Source organism: Mixophyes fleayi, chromosome 3 (assembly GCF_038048845.1).
Source record: "Mixophyes fleayi isolate aMixFle1 chromosome 3, aMixFle1.hap1, whole genome shotgun sequence".
Classification (NCBI taxonomy): Eukaryota; Metazoa; Chordata; class Amphibia; order Anura; family Limnodynastidae; genus Mixophyes; species Mixophyes fleayi.
In genome coordinates this window covers 326801820-326816367 of record NC_134404.1, presented here as the reverse complement: position 1 = coordinate 326816367, position 14548 = coordinate 326801820, and the positions used below count along the sequence as shown (strand labels likewise).

The 14548-nt window shown below is 38.6% G+C and overlaps 1 protein-coding gene across 2 annotated transcripts in view; it reads right to left on the bottom strand.

Moving 5' to 3' along the window:
- Window positions 1-14548, bottom strand: part of HHAT (hedgehog acyltransferase) — a 249672-nt gene that overhangs the window by 45975 nt on the left and 189149 nt on the right. Inside the window, exon 12 of one of the 2 annotated variants that reach the window (XM_075204202.1) lies at window positions 13429-13614. The exons of the other annotated variant lie outside the window; for it this stretch is intronic. Coding sequence (XP_075060303.1) covers window positions 13472-13614 — 143 coding nt within the window. The 3' untranslated portion in view covers window positions 13429-13471. Of the gene's footprint in view, window positions 1-13428; window positions 13615-14548 lie in introns of those variants that run through there. 2 annotated transcript variants of the gene reach the window in all.

Here is a 14548-nt window from a genome sequence, read left to right as displayed (position 1 = left end):
ATTCCGGGAAGGTCTCCCAGAATCCCGGGAGAGCTGGCAATTCTCCCACATCTGCCGGCATGGAGGGGTGTATGGGCGGAAGGGGGTCGACCCATCGTGATTTGCGTCATTTTGACCCCGCCCCAGAGACGTAATGCCTGCTTTTACCACTGTAAAAAGACCCCAAACAGGCATACATCACTGTGGGGCAGGGCCAAAATGAAACGATTTGCGAAGCCACGCCCCCTTCCACCCTCCCTTCATACCCCTCTTCAGTGATCTTCTGGAGGGAGCCTGTCAGAAGTAGGTAAGTATGCATATCCCATTGCAGAGATCGAAGCTTCTGATAGTTTCTCCCTCTCACGCCCCTCCCCCCAGTTTTGAGATAATTCAGCTTTACAGATTTATCTTAGCAATAAGTCTGCCATTTAGGAACCCAAATCTAAGGTAAGACAGTATTCAGAGCATTTCCAGGAGACTAAATTTTGGCAATATGTTTTACAAAATGTTTAAAAGAAATCTGAAAATAAATCGTCCTTTTAAAAATGGTTGACAGGTCACACAAGGTGAAGTAGAACAACATTAGTTACAAAAGTTTGAGTACTGTAGCAAAGTCTCAGCTTACTCTGGACTGCAGGGAAGGAGACACAGAATTGAGGTGATCAGCAGCTCTCCACTCTCAGCTGTCTGTGATAGAAAGCGAAGCATCTTTTCCCTAAGTTCCAATCTGACAACTCACGTTATCTAAGCCATTGGGAACTATGCATAATGTAGAAGTCCTGGCAAGTTGACACATTTGAAGAATTGTTCATCTGCATCACCTTGATAAACGACGTACAAGTTTTATTCTTTAAATAGGGGGAAACAAACACATGCCCTTGCCTCTCTGATCCAGAACAACTTAAAAAGCAGAACGGCGGATAAAATGGTTTCAGTTGTTGACCTCTGAAAAGGAGAAACAAGCTGAATAATTAAATAAATTACTGCCGAATCGCTGAAGACAAAGCGAGCCGCTTAAAGATCATTTTCCCCTGAAGTAAGCAAATGCTAGGCGTCAGGTCTCCGAGAGCGTCTAACTAAATCACACACTGCCTTTGATTTATATGCGAACAAACACGTTTCTAAAATGTGAGGGAAAGCATAAAATAGGCAATTAGATGAGTGATGAAACTACAAATGGTTACCCTAGCACATATACTTTCATGAAGACTCTATACGTGAAATCCAGTGGAACAAAAGGGGAGTGGCTAATACAGTTTTTAGGAAACACCAGTCAATTAACATTCTAAACCACAGGCCTTTTGCCTTTGGTCGGACATTATTAGTTTTGAAAGATCTTTTGTTTCCACAAATGTTGTTCGGTCTCAAGGTCAGTCAATCACCTGACATCAAATAAAGAAGCTTGTAAGGAAATTCAATTTTACAACCCAATCGATCAATTCAGGTTTGACTGGATGAGATTGTGATCCGCCTGGATGTGGTCACACAAGATGCAATGATCATTACATGTGGTCGAATATGACCAAATTGGCCGTCCAAATCCGTAGTGGCTTTCTGAGACTTGGTTGTTTTGTCAGAATGAGTCAAGTTACTGGTCTTCACCTGTCAGCAAACGATGATTGCCAGAAGAAAGCACCCAGATAGGCTGTATTAGGGACAGTAGAAATATTAGGTAAAAATGCAGTATGCAACAAGCTGAGGTCAGGAGTGAGGATAAACATTTAAACAGGTAGAGACCTACCTGGTAACAACAGCTAAATATAGATGAATGACTGTCAATTGTCAGCTACAGGAAAGCACACAAACAGGTGCAGCAAGTTTGTATTGAACGACCACTCCGTGCTTGAATGACGAGAACCACATAGATCACACTGCACTAGCTCTGTTACCTTTGACCATTCACATATCAGTGCGGCGCAGCTCGGTGTAGACCAGTGTTGGCTAACCTGTGACACTCCAGGTGTTGTGAAACTACAAGTCCCAGCATACCCTTTTAGCAATAAGATGCTATATATTGGCAAAGCATGCTGGGACTTGTAGTTTCACAACACCTGGCGTGTCACAGGTTAGCCAACACTGGTGTAGGCTGTTCAATTGCCCTAACTATTAAAAACACCTCACTACTGAAAACATCTTATGGGGACCTGAGGTACAATACCACCACTAGTAACCAACTATTATGGAAAAGAAAGTTTTAATGTGTGACTTAATTCTGTGGAATAATTATGGAGCTGTTATGGAGATAGGTTTCAATTTTGATAAAGCTGTAGTGCTTTAAAGGCAGTCCATTCCTAGGAGATGGTTCCCATACACAGAGCAATATTGTAGCATGTGCTGGCATAAAAAAGCCAAGCAATTGTGTGCTTTTTAAATGACCTCCACTGTTAGTGTAGTGCTCAGTGCAGAAATTAAAGAATAATAGGTAATTCCACTCGCAACCACTGCAACCAACTGGGACAAGCTAGAATAACATTAGATATTGAAAGTGTTGCTTGTCTGCCACTGACTGTGAGGTAGTGGCTACTAAACTTCTTAAAGACCACAATTTTGTCATATACTATTCATCTGCCTCCTTTCATTTCAGCCTAAGGCTAGGTACACATTGGCCCGATGATTGCACGGAAAACCTCCAATCAGCCGACATCCGACCGTCTGGTCAGACATCGCATGAGTGTGTATAGTGACACGTTGATCTAGTTGTCCCAAAGCGCCGATCATCACTTCATTTGGTTGGTCGTACTGTTTAATATTTTCCGACCAATCACCGACCGATCATGTAGTGTGTATACACTCATGCTCATGATCTCCATAGAGTTTACAGAGTCGCGTTCTTTTCAGCCGATGGTAGCGCTGAATGTCCCGGTGAATAAATGTAGAGAGTGTTGTAGAAAGAATAATTCATTTGTTCGTTCTGAGACAGAATTTTTTCGTTTCAGATTCACGGAAGCTAACGAAAGTCGTTAGGACATGTGGATAGCTATAACAAGGTGGTTTTAATCAGTGTGACAATGTCACGTGTTTTACTGTACAGATGAGATGTTTTTCATAAGATGACAGTTTATATGCTGGAATAACTATAACACTATAATCCAATATGGTCAATTTCACATTTGTTCTCCTATATTACTTGCTATTCGGGGTGTATTTAGACTTTTCCAACGGTTTACTGTTTCCTTGACTAGGACCAATTTTCCTGGTCAGTTGACCTGGGGGTTTGACTGCAACTTACATTTTAATCTTCAAAAGCCTATAAAAGCTAATTGAAGCATTCGTTTTAAAAAGTGAAATAGGTAGGTCAGAAGCTTGCAAGAAATTCCCGATTAAGCAGACATAAAAATGCTAGGACAAAATAGCTTCAGCGATGCTAACTTGTGTGGCAAAGATTCCATGCATTGTGTGTGGGGAAGCAGGCTGTGATTATCCTACACTCTACTTTATCCAATTGACCTTTCCAGTTGATCTGCGGTATTACCACAAGTTCTGTGCCCATTACTTTGTCTGTAAAATATTGGAAACTCATCTCAAACTGTGCGGAGGAGGGGAATCATTACAGAGACGGAAAGGATGGCCAGGGATTGTGCAGAATGGTCGGGTAGTTTTGTGTTTGGCTATGATAAAATGTTTCAGATCCCCACTGTGATTGTCACGACCTTGATTTCAACCAAGGGCAAAGTAACAATTGACAAAATAGGATAATTGCGAGAGCATTAGAAAAAAAACGTCTGATTTGACAAATCCGTGTCCGTATCTCTTTTCGGCGATGAAAACATCCCCTACGCAGTTCTAGCTTCTACATCTCTGTACTTCTCAGTGTGAAGCGCCTTTCAATCTGTTTTGTGAAATATGTTCTGTTCAAAATGTTCTAAACTAACCAAGCATTTTATGACAACTGCTACGTCAAAAGGAAGTAAAAACACCTTTGTCTTGAAAGAATGATTTAAAGTACTGGATATGTGAGAACAGTCATCACAGGGATACAAGGCTAAAAACAAAAAAAGTGTTCTGCCCAAGAGGCTAGATAATGGAAAATCAACCTAATGTCTTTGAATCAAAGGCTCAGACACTTTAAACTTTGCAATTTCATTTGGAAAGCAAATGTTCTATGAAGAGAGGTAACAAACAGCTGCAGTAACATTTTCACATGTAATATATCCAAATGTCTACTTGGAATAAATCACTACAACAAGGTGTCCATAGGCTACAGTGTCACACACAATATTTTTCACTCGCATTTTGCACATAGGACACAGAAGATGTGCACGGCTTGGCATGTTAATGTGCATGTCTGGTAGTAGTTAATTATCACATTGAACTGGTTAAAGACAGCTGCTTATGCTGACTATGCATTCTGGAGTCTCGTTAATGTTTGGCCTCTAATGAGCGTTGTTCTATAAAAATCTGCAAGTGATACGATTTTACACTGGTAATAGTACATTGTAGTGATCTGAGGTTCCTGGCAAACTGATGCGGGAATATTATCAAACACACCTCAATATGACACATACATGTTCAAGCATCCAATTTGTGCAATATAGCTGGCACATTTACATACATGTTCAAGCATCCAATTTGTGCTATATAGCTGGTACATTTACATACATGTTCAAGCATCCAATTTGTGCTATATAGCTGGCACATTTTGACATACACAATTTTTTTTTTTTTTACAACACTTCTGTCAAAACGAAATAATTGTACAGACTGAGTGTTCTGATAACTAGGATCAAACGACATCTACATTCACATCAGTTGTTATGTTGTAATCTGCTCCATTTCTAATTAGTTTTATCTCTCACAATAGGCCATTTCTGCCACAGACAGATTTATCTGTCATCTAATAAGATGACAGATAAAGACTCTGTGTTATCCCTGAACAATACATTTCAATGCATGTCGGGCATAGTGGAAAAACTTATGAGAATAAATAGGATCAAACAAACAGGATAAGGGATAATGGGAGTGGAAGTTAAAAGAGGAGGTGACCATACAAGGGTAGATCTGCTTCATCAACCAAATAGATGTCCCGCCGAGCAACGACTGGGCCAAGAAGACATATAATAACAAAAGAATTGACATGATCACCGTACAACTGACACACCAGTCCCGAATGATTTGCCATAAATCCTGATCAGATGTTGAATGGGATTGGCGGTCTTTTGGGCCCAAACCCAACAAGTTCCATCTTATTTGGTCTAAAACTACCACATTGTCCATCTGAAACTCTAATTGTCAGGACAGCTTTAAAACAAAACAAAACAAAAAAATAAAACAGGAAAATGTAAACATTTTCTTAAAATTGTATCCAGACAAAATATTCATGAATGACATTTCTAAAAGCTATATTTAAATATACAAATAAATGATGCCTGTGTTAGCTGATAAGATTGCTATAAAAAGAACCCCCTGCTTTCTTATCTCTATGAAAAGGCATTATTTTATATTTCTGTTTCCCTCCCCCTGCAGTGATATTTAAGAGCTGAGGGTTTCAGGCGATTCAGAACCCAGTATTCTAAAAGAAAAGCGTTCTGTGGACTGTTCTACTCCCCCAATCTGCTCTGATACCATGTGCTCAGAGCCAAATAGTGGCTCGCACGCACGATGGAACAAGGAGCAAATGCACAATGTTGATACAAGCTACGAGCAATCAAATTATGTTGCAGCAATGAAATGTTACTTTGTTTTCATTAAAAAAAAAATCTATTTTAGTGTATTGTAAACTGTAAATGACAAATACTGAAAATCACTGCTAAACCTAGTTGCCTACTTTCCTGGAATATTTGATAGGCTCCTGCATGTTTGGAAGAACACACGGTGGTTAATTTATCAAGCTGCGAATTTTAAAAAGTGGAGATGTTGCCTACAGAAACCAATCAGATTCTAGGGCCTGATTCATTAAGGATCTTAAATGAAGAGGTATCTTATTTCAGTCTCCTGGACAAAACCATGTTACAATGCAAGGGGTGCAAACTAGTATTCTGTTTTGCACATAAATTAAATACTGACTGTTTTTTTCATGTAGCACACAAATACTTAATAGCTTATTTGTACACTGAAATTTAAAGTTGATATTTGTGTGCTACATGAAAAAACAGTCAGTATTTAACTTATGTGCAAAACAGAATACTAGTTTGCACCCCTTGCATTGTAACATGGTTTTGTCCAGGAGACTGACATAAGATACCTCTTCATTTAAGATTCTTAATGAATCAGGCCCCTAGTTATCATTTATTTAGTACATTCTACAAAATGCCAGCTAGAATTTGATTGGTTGCTATAGGCAACATCTCCAATTTTTCAAATCCGCATTTTAGTAAATATACCCCTTAGACACTTACACAATTAACAGTAAATAATTGTGATGCTCTTTCACATAATGCCACAGATGAGCATTATTCACAAGCCTAGACCAATATGCAACCAAACAGAGCATTAGAGTGTATGTAACCTGCATTAATAGGGGCATTAGAATGTAGAGCATGATTAGACCCACTTATAGCCAACCACAGCATTACAACATAACACCAGCCTATCCAGGGTCTAATCACTAAAGACATTTGCATATACTTTTTTTTCCAGCACTTACAATTCTTTGTTTGTATTCAAGTTTTCACTTACACGTTATTTATGAAATATTATGAGAATAAATAAAAACATTATTTATATTTCATACTAAAAATATTATGTTAATAGGCAAAATTTTATTTCTCAATGTATCTGAAAGTATCACGTTTTAAGACAAGCATATTTGAGAGAAGTGTTCTTCTTTTAATGTGATTCACCAGTCAAATTAATCTAATCATCCAGATGTGATCACAGCATGGTGTTTATCTTAATGTGTCTCTTCACGTTCTATATGTGTTAAAACAACAGAGGTAAAATGATGAAGGAACTGAACGATGGTAGCGGGTACATCCAACTGGAAAGCTGCACAAGAAAAACATTCGCAATAGGTTTTTATGGCACCTATAAAATCATGCCACACATGTAATACAGAGACAGCACTACATCTAGACTACAATAATGCCTTAGGATAAGCTTCATGTGTTTAAGAGATTTCCTTCCTACCTTCTATAGCCCATATGGTGAATACAATTTGCACTGTTCGGCATTTAGATTGCTTATTGGTAAAACATTTTTTAGGGAGTAACTTAAATTACGCTCTAACTGCTCCACTTCACCCAAGTACAAGAAAGGGGTGGGTGTAGTGTCTCGGACTACTTCTAGTTCGATATTCCCCACCTGTTGCCTAATCAATGGTTAATTTCCTTGCTGGCGGAAGTAGAAGCTTGAACATCAAGTACTTTGACATCTCTTCAGTATCTACTGTTACAAACAGTGGGGGATTGGTTGAGCAGTGGTCCAATCAGAGCTCTCAACACGAGGTCACAGAGTTATGAAATGAAAAAAGAAACGGAGAATTGAGTCTCTTGGAAAAGGGTAGAGGTCCCAGATTCAATTCCCTGAGCTTCTGCTAGTTGATGGCAGGGAAGTCACTTTTGTTCTGTTGGAGTTCTTTTTAAGTTTGGCAAACAGAAATATAAAATAGGGTATTAACGAGTTAGCCTATAGTAATATCTTACACACTTGACTTTAATAGTCTATAATGCAATAAACTGCTACAACTGCAGCCTTCTCATGACCAAGCTGGCCCAAACGGCTTCACAGGTGAAGTCAAAATAACCATCAATCCCAACCTGCAATATCCGCAGTCAATAGCAACGGGCAACTGCAATGTGTCATGTGCAGGCTATAAATAGAAATTTGCCCTCTGTTAAAGAGCCTTTTATCTCACAATACACTTTTCTCATGCTTCACATTATAGCCTGCAGTATCAGGAGTTTCGTTGCAGGTTTTACTGCAGCTTTAGACATACATCAGAGGCATCACTTGGCCTGGAAGGATGTATAAGAACATCAATGTGGATTTAAAAATGTATTAAAGTGCACCTTTCGTATACACAATGAGAAAATTTGTAGGCTGAACCAATTTTCACCAGAATGCAGCACTAGTAACAAGTGGCCAATGGCTTGTGCCACAAAGTGTCACAGAGATGTCATTGCTTTCTAGTGAATTGGCTATTGAGTGGTGAACAGCAATGCACATACATAATCATTTGAAGGTCACGATAATAACTGAATAGAATGGGCAATGCAACGTGATCAATCACTGACCACACACATATGCCTCTGTGGTTATCAGCCCATTAGAGATATATGCAAACTTTTTCTTGAGGCAAAGTGATCGGCTTGGGAAATATATGCAAAGACTTTGGGCAAACTTGGCACAAAATGCCCAAAATTGGCAGAGAAAACTGCAGCAGTAGTGGCAAGTATAACCGTACACAAAGTGTTATATTTAATTCCTTGTACAATTATGTCACTTGAATCTTTTACAGTTTATATCTAGCCTCTCAACGCACCGACACCAGTTTACAATAAAGCAATTTCTAAAAACAAGTTACATGTATGAACTATGTTTAATATAAAATTGTACAGCCCCTGTTTGACAGGAGCCTCTCAAGACTACTCTGTGCTTTTTCTAATGTTAAGATGCCATAGACACATCTTCATTTAGACCCTACCACTTCAAACTTCTCTACACATGGACAAGCTAGAATTAGCTTAGCTGAAATACTCTGTGCTGCTACCATAAGTTGTACTAGCACTGCCCATTTAATCTCCTGCTTGTCCATGTGTCCCCTGTCTTGAAGAATGAACACAAAAGGCGCTCTGATCCTAGTGAAATGTACATAAAAAGTAATGCCAGGTGACGAACAGAAATGTTAAAACAAAAAATCATCCCGTGCTAAAGTGAAAATAGAATAAATATTTGTTATGCCTTCTAATAGTACAGAGTACAAACAAAGCAAAAGAGATAAATAAAGCAGATATTTCTCAGGCCTGAAAATAATGTATTGGTGGGGATGGGTATTGAGAAGCGATGACATCATTCTGTTTACGTGTACGGATAATAAAACCTCCCAGGAGTCCAGTCACATTAAAATTTCTCAGATGGTTTCCCGCTGGCGTGGTAATGTAAGACTGCCAGAGTACAAGACAGGTCTGAGTTTTGCCACGTGCTGTCTTTCCTGCAGTGACACATCAAAGAACGAGACACCAGGAACAAGAGAGAAGGCAAGCGGAGAAGTATAAGAACAACAGAAAATCAGACGAGGAAAAAACAAGAACAGTGGTAAAGAGATGGAAAAGTAAAAAATAATTTGTCATTATGTTGTGAAAGAACATTAGTAACCTAATAATCTATAGGTTGAACATGAACATGAACGTCAGGGATCTGGACCCAATATTGGGTATATTTTGATCTAAGCTCCCGACCTGGAACATGGACACCAAGAATACCTTTTTTATGGAGTCTAGGACAATTATAAGTACATTGTGACTAGGTAATTAAAAAAAAAACCTGAAGCCTCAAAACACTTTGCGTTGCTCCCACATGCTGTGATATGACAGCCAATAATGATTGGCCTGATATTGCTGCATGCATGGCCCCAAAACTAACACAATGCCAGTTAAAGACACTACCAAAATGAATAGGATCATTATCGGGCATGGCGGAATATATGGCTGAAAGATGACCGTGATTGGACTGTATGTGTGTGGTCATCTTCTGTTCTGCTGAGATGTAAAATTGTATTTTTTTTATATCATATAATGAGCTATAAGAGGGGAGGGGTTATACATTTCAAAACAAAAATCTAGAGGCAAAATACACAATGTCCCAATTGACCCATGTTCGCTTCTATTAAACTGTGGCTCAATCGCAATATGGTAAGCCACACCCCTTTTCAGCACTAACAATTCGGCCGTTTCACAAACAAGGGATTAGACGGCCTTTGAGCAACAATTGCATTGCTACTGGGACACAACCGACAGAGGGGAGATCAACTATATAAGACTGCATGTGAAAATAAAATATTCAAATACATGCACCATGATAACATGAAATACAGATGTGAGATAGAGCACAGAATGACTCATGCGTATGGCAATTTGAAAGATTTACTTCTCAGTTCAAGAAAGTTTGTGGATTTGCAATATGATTGTGTGTTATTCATATATTCACAGCAATGTCATCTAAAACTAGCTGCGTACTAGTGTGTACTTACTGTGTACTAAGAAAATGACATATCTTTTTTCCTGATAAAAGGGCTTCAAGGTCAATTGCAGGACTTCTAGAGGGGGGGTTTCCAGGTGCCTGGATCACAGCTGTACTTGTACCACCGCTTTACCTGTTTTTATGTTTTAATACATATCTAATTATCAATGAACAATAATAGTTATCTTTATTTGCCTCTAGTTGATATAACTGTAAAGTAAATTAGATTTTTGTTTTAGTAACAAACATAAAACAAAGTGTCCTCTAAATATACAGAGAAAAAAAAATCAGATCCCTTCTTTCCTACATTTACATTATAATAGACACTACCAATAAAGGACACGTAATTCCACGTAATTGAGTTTGTGAAGGATAAAAGTACACTTTTGTGCTGAAGATTTAATTGTTCTTATTCATCAAAGTACAAACAGCTGATTGAACCAACAAAATAATAGGTCATTGTGGTCCCAAATGGGAACGATTGTGCTCCAGGCAAAAGCTATATATTATGAACAATTAAATACAGCCTGTCATCAAACTACTGTTATTTTTATCATGCAACTTTTAGTATAAGTATAGAGCTAAATGAAAAAAAGAGGTTTAAAGGTGTAACTCCAGCTAAAATGCTTTTCTGCACTTTGGGTCCTTAGTAAAGTTTTTATCAGCAGTTACTAATGGCGCAAGGACATTTGTGTTTACAAATATTTTTACAATTTGGAATTAACTATTAGGATTGTCCTTCTGCTCTATAGGAGGTTTCTGTCCTTCCTCCCTGAGCTCACCTTGGTACACATCCAGGCTTCCCGGTCCAGCCAAACTGACCACCTGCAACTGTCCTTGGTGACTTATGAGGCTGACTTAGAATTAGGTGCAAACTGGCCAGTTGCAGAATTTGCAGTGGAGCAAACCATGGAGCACTGTAAGGGACGCACATGCAAACAGGGTTTTTGGTATCCAGGGCAAATGTATACATAATGGCCCCTTTATTTTTACACTGCATTTCAGAGTTGGGCTAGACTGTGCTCCCCTTTCCAACTGCAAATTAAATTGTATATTTTACACCCTCCAACCCACCCCTACGTAGTACAAATTGGTTTTGCCAGGAATAAATTTTGCACCCAGCAGGTGAATTTGCTCGTAACTATAAATCAGGCAGAGAAAGTTTTCTATATTCAGAACAAAGGCCCATATCCTCCTAAACCATGGCCTTTTAGAGCAAAGCCACATCCTCTATTGGCCACCATTAAACCCAGCAGTGACCACACAGACAATACAAAGCCCCTTCTAATGACCGATGTACTTCCTTTCACATGGCTCACGACCAAAGCACTCTTAACAAAGAGGACCTCTTCTTTGTCACTAGTGTATAAAGCAGACCTCTTTCTGGTGGCCAGTGTATAAAACAAGCCTTTCCCCGATGGGCATTATATATGTAGTTAACTCCCCATTGGTGCTTCAGGCTAGTTGGGTTCTGAATCAGAACTGACGACCCTACTATGCTCTACTGTGCTGCATTAAACGCAGATCAGCTGCTAGCGTTCAGTGCAGTATAATAACCAACAGCAACTCCGCTTCCTGTTATAAGCTGCTGCATGCAATTATATCAGTGCTGATGGCAGAAAGGGGGGCACCACTTAGCTATGTCATTATTAGGATTTGCTCTGAAGGACGGAAGGAAGGGAAACTGTGTACTATGATGGTCACCTACAAAACAGGGGAGACAGCAGCCTTCATAGCCTTAGCCTAGCCCTGGACAAAGCATTGATCTAAGAGCTGCTATGTAAATGACTTTTGCTCTATAGAAACACCTTAACTGGATACTGTAAACAATGCTATGTATTGGCTTACTAGTATAACACAACAGTGTCAATAATTACCATCCTTCATGATAATTTCATATGTTTGTTTGTTTTTTAATTAACCTGCTCTAGCACTTCGTTCCAAATTTTTGTCACTTGGATTGGTGCAACTTTTGGTTGTAATATTCTAAACCAGTTATCTGCCAAGTTGATTGGGCATCAAGTCTAGATGGATAGATCAGGCAAAGTAACCATTGCTTATATAGAGCTCACCGGCACTAGTTTGCCAGATCTTGGAATTTTACTTCCAGGCAAATACAGCATGAACGCGCTGGGTTCTTAAAGGTTAAAACGGAAGCATCCGTGTGTCACTAACCTAATGCAATTGAAAAGCAAAGGAAAGTAAACACTGTGACATTTTTTTGGATCAGACATATTTCTTTTACTATTGTTTGAAAAACAAATGTAATAAAAAACAAACATTTCACAGCTTGTTTGCTCTGTTATTTTGCTTTTTTTTTTCAATTTACAGTTTTCCCTGGTACACTGAATAGAATTAGAAAACGACTCCGCCTTTAGAATTCTCCCTTCCCCTTCTGTAACGTGTTCCACAGTATAATTAGCTAATTTCTTGCCAAGTTCAAGGATGCGGACAAAATGGCAAGATGCGTGCGCGGCTGTACCCTTATTTATCTGCGGCAGATCATGCTTGATAAAACGTGATTTTAAATTCCAACCATATGCAAATAAGCTGCACAATGTGTGTAGCAAACCAAGCGTCTAATCCCTTCAGCTATCACATAATGGGCTTTCTGTCTGAAAATAAACATTAGAGAAACGCGTAAACAGAAGATGCGCTTCCTAAGATACTCATAAAAGACGACATTCTGAGATGAAACACAGAAACTGGTGTCATACATTTGCCAGTCTTGTGCAATATGCTTAGATGTAAATAAAGGCAGGCTGAGACCCGTATCATAAAAAACAGCTTTATAATTCCTTTTGTCATATTTATAAGTCTGATGAGGCATGCAATCGGGATTTAAACGTGCGCCGAGCAAAATAACTTTAATGAGTTTAATTAGTTTTCTCTGAAAACAACATACACAACTGATAAATTGAGAAGCGATTTAAAATATAATGAATTATTCTGCAGAAATTGCTAATACTTGAATGATGCCTTGGTGCAGGAGAGGGACCAGTAAGTGCACACACAGGTCATTATTATTATAAAGAAATAGATCAGAGTGGTACAATGGGTTTATTATAGGGGAAATAACCAGGACAAGGGAAGTCATACAATTATATATACACTACTACCATGAATAGGTCTTTAATGCAATGCACCAAAAAAATCACCATATTTAAAGGGAAAGATTTATGTCTACAAATTAATACATTTAAATTAAGTAGATTCAAAGCTTTCCATTTCTTTTCTAATCTTTTAAAAAATCATGACCCGAATAATCTGACTGTAATGTTCTCCCTTCCCTTAGGACCCATAATGCTTGCACATTTCAAACTTTGTAAAGAAAAGATTTACCAGCCAATCATTTTCCATCCGCAGGTCTAGACGTTCACAGTCCATGTCCGCTGAAGTCTTTATCTCTGTATCTTTGGTCGTGGCAGCATGGGAGAACATTATTGTACATTTGAAAGTTGTTTCCACATTCCTTGTCAGGTGAGAATGACCCTGCACACCTCTCAGCAAACATGATATCTATGGTGTGTGACATAAGTCCTCATATAGCAGAGTATGGTGCAAAATCATCCTTTATTCCTGTCTTTTAATACTACAAACAGGAGTTACATCAACCAAGTTTTAGAAAGTTAAAAAGAAGTTTACAAAAGTTTTTGTTTTTTTAAAAAATCCTCTTTAATAACAATGCAGGTGTGGACATAGTAAGAAGCATGGAATGTTTGTCAGTTCCGTCAGTATTCCGAGCAGAGACAAGGGACTATGTCATGTCTCTTTTCTTAAAAAGTCATAGAGCAGAGCTTCGACGACTACTAAATAGTCTTGCCTTCAGCAAGGCATAAAGCATCCATTTCAACTCAATGCTGTTTTTCTCAAAAGCCATAAAACAGAAAACACTTTCAGCCACCCACCCTATAATAAGTCTTTTAAAAATATAATAAATTGCAGCATTCAAATGGTTTAAATTAAGTTAATAGATCAAAAGTTTATGGGAATTTGGCCATCATTCTGAAGCACTTTCAATTATTACCTGTCCTAAGGCCACTAGATTAGATATTATGGCTAAAACTCTTTGTTGACCAATAACTCCTGTTCCTGTGCATATAAAGTACAAGCAAAACACTCTGGGCCTCATTTAGAAGTATAAACATACGCGTAGGAAAAGAAGCACATAAAAAAAAAAAAAAGAGAGGGCGTAGTCATATCTATATGTACAGTTGGACATACACACATCAACCACAACATTCAAAACCACTGACAAGTGAAGGGAATAACATTGATTTTCTCGTTACAATGGCACCTGTCAAGGGGTGGGACACATAAGGCAGCAAGTGAAAAGTCAGTTGTCAGTTGAAGTTGATGTGTTGGAAGCAGGAAAAATGGGTAACGGTAAGGATCTGAGTGACCATGACAAGGGCCAACTTGGGATGGCTAGATGACTGGGTCAGAGCATCTG